General features: G+C 39.8%; 1 protein-coding gene across 1 annotated transcript; it reads left to right on the top strand.

Moving 5' to 3' along the window:
* Positions 1 to 4,179: 4,179 nt before the first annotated feature.
* Positions 4,180 to 5,708, top strand: LOC110892666. Its single transcript, XM_022139816.1, has 2 exons — positions 4,180 to 5,437; positions 5,674 to 5,708. Exons 1-2 carry the CDS (start codon positions 4,180 to 4,182, stop codon positions 5,706 to 5,708), a joined length of 1,293 nt encoding a protein of 430 aa, XP_021995508.1.
* Positions 5,709 to 6,002: the final 294 nt, after the last annotated feature.

The raw sequence follows: 6,002 nt of genomic DNA, 5'->3' as shown, positions 1-6,002 counted from the left end.
TTTGAAGAGCTTCTGATAGTTCATTCATGTTGTTAGTATCCATGAAGAAACACACAAAATTCTAAGTTAAAATTTTGTAAACCAAAATTTCACAGAATCATAGAATGGCAAAAAAAATTAAGTATTTTTAAACATTTAATTGGCTTAAATCAGTGGCTCTGATACCACATTTTTCTGTCACGACCCCCGTCCCGGTTTTACCCGGTCCAGGAGCCGCGGGGCAGAAACCCGTGGTATTTATTATTTGATTTGACAGCGGAAGTTTTAACAGAATCTTTAAAACTTGAAAATGCCCGGTTATTTTATTCCATAATTTGGGATGAACCCCGTAATTTACAATAGGGGAATTCCACGGGGAAATTCCCTGTTTTACAAAACATACTTATTTATTTAACTGAGCCACCACTTCAAGCTTGATTAGTGTTTCGTAGCACTTTTCCTTGATTCACAGGAGGTCACCTGAAACATGTTTTTACTAATTTTTTTTTTGTCAGCGGGGAAATACTGGTGGGTCACTCAATTTTGATAAAACGACACATAGCTATCAATTACAGCATAAGAGCGATTACAATGGCTTTTATCTTATTTTTATCTGGCGTCGTGTCACACCCTGGTGACGATGGTCATACCACTGTCGGGTCCTTTCACCCAAGTAGTGATGATTATCACTGTTAGGTTAATGAACCTAACCGTGAGAGATTAGTAATGTGCACAATACCCCACTAGCCAGTGATTCAAGATAACCACGACTTAATCCCTGTAATTATAACTTTGAAAATAATTTGAGGTATTGTAAAATACTTTTGATAAAAAGAAAATGATTCACATTGCAAGTTTAAACGGGCAGAGTTTAGCCTACTGATAAGCCTGATAACCTAATTTAAACAACAATGCACACGAACTAGGTCAGTAACTAATACAGCATTTACGATAACTCACGAGATTAAAACCCTCACAACGAATGACAAAGTGCAATACTTAAACATCCATCGAATTCATGACGAATGACAAAGTATAGCCCTAATGTGGGCAGCACTTAAACATCCATCGGATAGTTTAAATCGATCGGACATTGAATCGTAACAACGATCGAGTTAATACCATGTATCGTGGCAGCGTCTCCCTATGTGAAAATTTGAGCATTTTGAGCAGTAGAACTTCGTTTTTGATCAAAATTTTTGACACAGTATGAAAGCCCCATGCACCAGCAATTTATAGCACGAAAATGGGTTTTACGTGGCCCGCGTAAACCCATTGATTTATCTTACGCGGCCCGCGAGGGCACCTATCCTACGTGTAGGGCATATGTGTCACGAGTAGGGTTGCCACGAGTGAGACACCTGGCCCGGCATGCTTATCCGGTCAACTTAAGGTTGACGCGGCCCGCGTAAACATACGCTTATGTTTTACGCGGCCCGCCTGAGAACAAAAATCTGATTTTCTTTATTTTTGTTATGGATTAGGGTTTCAGGGGTCTGGGTTTTGACTTACGGGTCGTTTTGGGGCATTTTTGTAGTCCTTACATCCTCCCCACCTTATTTAAAATCTCGTCCTCGAGATTTATTGAAATAAGTGAGGATACTTTCGCTTCATTTCCGATTCCAGCTCCCAGGTGTATTCTGGTCCTCTTTTTGAATCCCATTTAACTTTGACTAGTACCAGTCTTTTGTGTTTGAGAAACTTAATTTTTCTGTCTTCTACTTGAAGCGGTTTCTCCATGCCAGGGATTCGTCAGATAAACATTTTCTTAAAATCGAGTCGAGCCGAATCAGCTCAATTTAAAACCAATCCGAGCCTGAGATTAGATTTTCAGCTCGATTTCAAATCTAAGCCAAGCCCGAGCTTGCCCTGACTCAGCTCTGTTTGGCTCGTGGACAGCCTTAATGATAATGAATGCCTTCTATAATGGGCTAGGTATTTTATGGTACATTGCTAAAGCTAAGGGGCCAATATGGAAAAGCTTTCTTTTTTCGTTTGTCAATCATTCATGTTGCCTCTCGCCAAAGCAACACTTAGCTCTAGGGCATGGATATACATATTACATATGTGGTAGCTCTCTGCTTGTGAAATCATCTATAACTATTCAGTCAATCATTCTTCTAGTCTGTTTCTCTTGTATTCATCTTTTTTTTTTGTTGATTTGTTTCTATTTGAATTGTCTAATTACATTCAACTTGTAACTGGTGTTTTTATTCTTAGGGATGATGCTACTCATGTTGTAGGGGCGTTGTAGCACATAACCTTCTTTTCAGGCATCTTATTTCTTATGTTATCAAACAAAATCATGTCAGTTATATATAGTGGTAGTTACATAACGGTCATGCACTATATGCATTGTAGTAGCTTTCATGGGCTTGTGATTAGTTCAAGCTTCTTCAAGCTTCCATCCGTCTCTTGTTGTTGAAAGCACAAACTCAATTTAAATGAAAGTTAACTTATCAAAAGCTAATTTGAAATGCTTGAGTTTCTACATAAAAATGTGATGTTAAAAGCTGGATGATGTTAGATATTGGATTCTCGATAGACTTACCTATGCATAAAGGAAAACTAAATGACATATTTGGTCATGGTTAACATCCATCCATTGTAAATAGACTCAATGATTTCCCGATTCAAATAAGAATTTCTTTATGGTAAATGTTTGCGGTATTCTAGTGATCCAGAGGCTCGTGGGTCATCGTCTCGTTTTTATCACCAAGGGAGTCATGGTTGTATGCAAACAACTACAAAATTTTCTATCCTGTTAGAGCACATACATGTAGTCTTTATCCCCTTCCTTATACCCATATCATAGGGACACTGAGAGATTTTGTTTATTTTCACATATACATTTGAGTCCCAATCCCTATACCCAAATTATATGCAAGACTAATCGATGGGATGTTTTATGGTGTTTACCATGTTTAAACATTATGTTTTTATGTGATTTATTTGTGGAATACATTTACTTTATGAGTGTTTGAGCTTTAAAAGTAAAGTTTGAAGCGAGCCAAGCTATAGTTTGATCATTCATAAGTTAAATGAGTCAAGCTTGAGTTTAGACGAGCTTAGGCTCGACTTATTTATACCGTGTGCTATTAATTAAACAAAGGACTAAAATTGACATGACATAGTCCTAACTTAGATGAAGTTTGGACTTTTATTCGTTTTAGGCAAATTTGAGGTTTATATTCAAATGTAATGTAATGTCACACACTTACACTTTGAATTCGAGTTATGCTATTATTTTTCATTTTTTTTATTTTCTATTTTTTGACAGAGTTCTGCTATTAACTTTTTCCTTTTTTTTGGACTGAGTTCTGTTGTTGGTTTGCCTTGGGCTCGAATTACAAAAGTTCGGTGTAAATTCTACCAATATCACGCGTCGGAAGACAACTTGTTAATTTATATTGGGTTAGGCTAAATGTATCACCTTCTATTACATGTCATACACTCCTCACAAATTATTATATTATATTATATTATATCTAAGTGAATAGTTACTTTTGTCTTATATTGTTTTTATATTTTGCCCTTTTTGTGTTTGTTTTTTAGCTATTTTCATCGTTAACCTCGATGAACAACGGTTTTATATGTATTTTGGTAAAGGTACCGTGACGAACTGAACAATACCGGCCGAACGACATCCACATAAAATATACGTGTTGGCCATTTGGGTTTTATTATTTTCGTTGCTACAACGAGTGTTGGTATCGTAGCGAATGAAACCGATAACGACCGAATTCCAGTACCATTACATACCGAACCTAATCAAATTCCAACCCTGAAGCGCGAGAGATACCTCTAGTTAGAATTTTTTTTTTTTTGAAACAAAATATATTTCATTCCAACCGTTAAAACTTGTCATATTTCCCTCTAAAAATCATTCTTTTTATATGTTTTTTTAACCTTAAATATTATGTTGAGGTTAGATCTGTTAGTCAACGAATATTATTGTTGTATATTTCCATATTTTCTGTATTTTATTCGTTTATAAAGATAGGGTCTCAGTTTAGGGAAAGTAGTTATCTCCTCTTGTATATATCTCTGTATTTTGTGAAAGAAATCAATCAAGCATTTTACCATACTTTCATGGTATCAGAGCAAAACAGCTCTTGATCCTTTCCTCGACTTCGGTCACCGGCCTGACTTCGGTCTGGCTTCTGCAACCCTCTCCATTATCTTTTTCAAAGCTCCACTATGGGCGACAAATGTGATAAAACTGCAGCCGAAACTGCTGTCAAAAACAGTCCCTTACATCCTGTTTATACTGTCACAAATATCCAGCACAAGGTGCGTGTGCTGGACGGCAAGAAAGTGTCCTACTCTTCATGGGTTAAACTCTTTCAACTACATGCAGAAGGCTATGAAGTTTTAGCCCACATCGATGGGACAGATCGCCCATCCAAAGACGATCCGACTTATGCTTCCTGGAAGAAAATTGATTCCATTGTTTTACAATGGATCTACGGTACGCTAGACGATGATCTCCTAATTCGCGTCCTCGAAACTGAATCAACAGCACTTGAGGCTTGGAACTGTATTAAACGGATTTTCCACAACAATAAGGGCCCACGGGTGGCGGCTCTTGAACAACAATTTGTCAATCTTAAACTACGTGACACCGCATCCATTGCTGAATATTGTCAGCGGCTCAAAGACATAGGTACTCAATTGAATGATCTTGATTCCAAAGTCGATGACCAGAAACTGGTACTTCAAATGGTGCGTGGATTACCGGCCGAATACGATATCACAGGTGCTCTTATCATCCAGCAATTACCAACTTGGGAAGATGCGTGCAACATGTTACAGGCGGATCATGACCGACAAGCCGCAAGAGAACCCTCGCCTGTTGTCGCTGCTACTGTGCAGGAAGATAACCCTCAGCAGGGCCGACGCCCTTACTCGAACAACCGCTCGGATCCATCTCGTGGTGGCTCACGTAATGGCAACCATCATGGTGGATCCGGACACCGCAATAACTCCGGTCAGGGCACCTTCAGAACTGGAAATCAGTGGGGATCTCAGCGGCACTCCCATGGCTCCTCTAACTCTCAGTCCAGGAACTTTTACCCTTGCCCCACTAACTCTGGCCCAGCACCATCCTGGCCCAACTACTGGAACATGCCACCCCCGCCACCATGCCCATACCCAACCCAACCAGGTTGGGCCCCACCGCCTTGGGCCAACCCGTCGCACTCACCAAATGGCCCAAATAACAACAACTATACCCACCAGTCTCCTAATACCAATCTAGGCCCAACAGCACAGGCTCACTTCACTGAATACAATGCACTGGATCCCACTGATTTAAGCGATGCCTTCTCCAACATGCAGGCGACCGATAAGGATGATCAGGTTCAGCATACGGCGTTTACTACTATGCACGCTGAGAACATGGATGCATTATGGCACATGGATACTGGCGCCACCACTCATGTCACCGGTGATGCAGGTAAACTAAATTCATCCTTGTTATCTAGTTCAATTAATTCTATACTTGTCGGAAATGGTCAACGTATTTCAATTCTTGGATCGGGAAACACCACCATACCCACTGGCACCAAACTTTTACACCTCAAAAATGTCCTTTACACACCCAAAATAGTTAAAAATCTCGTATATGTTCGCCAATTTAATGTTGATAATTGGACCTCTATTGAGTTTGACCCTTTTGGATTTACTGTGAAGGATTTCAAGACTGGGAAGATCATAACGAGGCTTGACAGTGACAGTCACCTCTACCTGCTCACCAACAACACTGCTTCCGCCTTTCATTTTTCTCATGATCAAGATGCATGGCATAGCCGCCTTGGGCATCCCGATCGTGAAGGTCCGATGGGAAGGCAAACGAGGCGCAGAGTTCACTTGGGAACTCGAAAGCGACATGAAGGCCTTTGTACCCGCAGTTGTTTAAATAAATAGATCTGAAGCATCAAATTGGTAAATCACGGCGTTGTGTAGCCTTCGAGCCTAATTTCAGGACGAAATTCCCTAAACAAGGGGAGGCTGTAACACCC

Source organism: Helianthus annuus, chromosome 12 (genome assembly GCF_002127325.2).
Source record: "Helianthus annuus cultivar XRQ/B chromosome 12, HanXRQr2.0-SUNRISE, whole genome shotgun sequence".
Lineage (NCBI taxonomy): Eukaryota > Viridiplantae > Streptophyta > Magnoliopsida > Asterales > Asteraceae > Helianthus > Helianthus annuus.
Note: the sequence above shows the minus strand (reverse complement) of the source record. Positions and strands in the feature narration are given on the sequence as shown.

Excerpts from the sequence above, each read along its gene's own strand:
- LOC110892666 (XM_022139816.1), top strand. The coding sequence starts at position 4,180 with ATGGGCGACAAATGTGATAAAACTGCAGCCGAAACTGCTGTCAAAAAC. Across the intron at positions 5,438-5,673 it reads TCATGTCACCGGTGATGCAG|GATTTCAAGACTGGGAAGAT; the intron begins GTAAACTAAATT and ends TTTACTGTGAAG.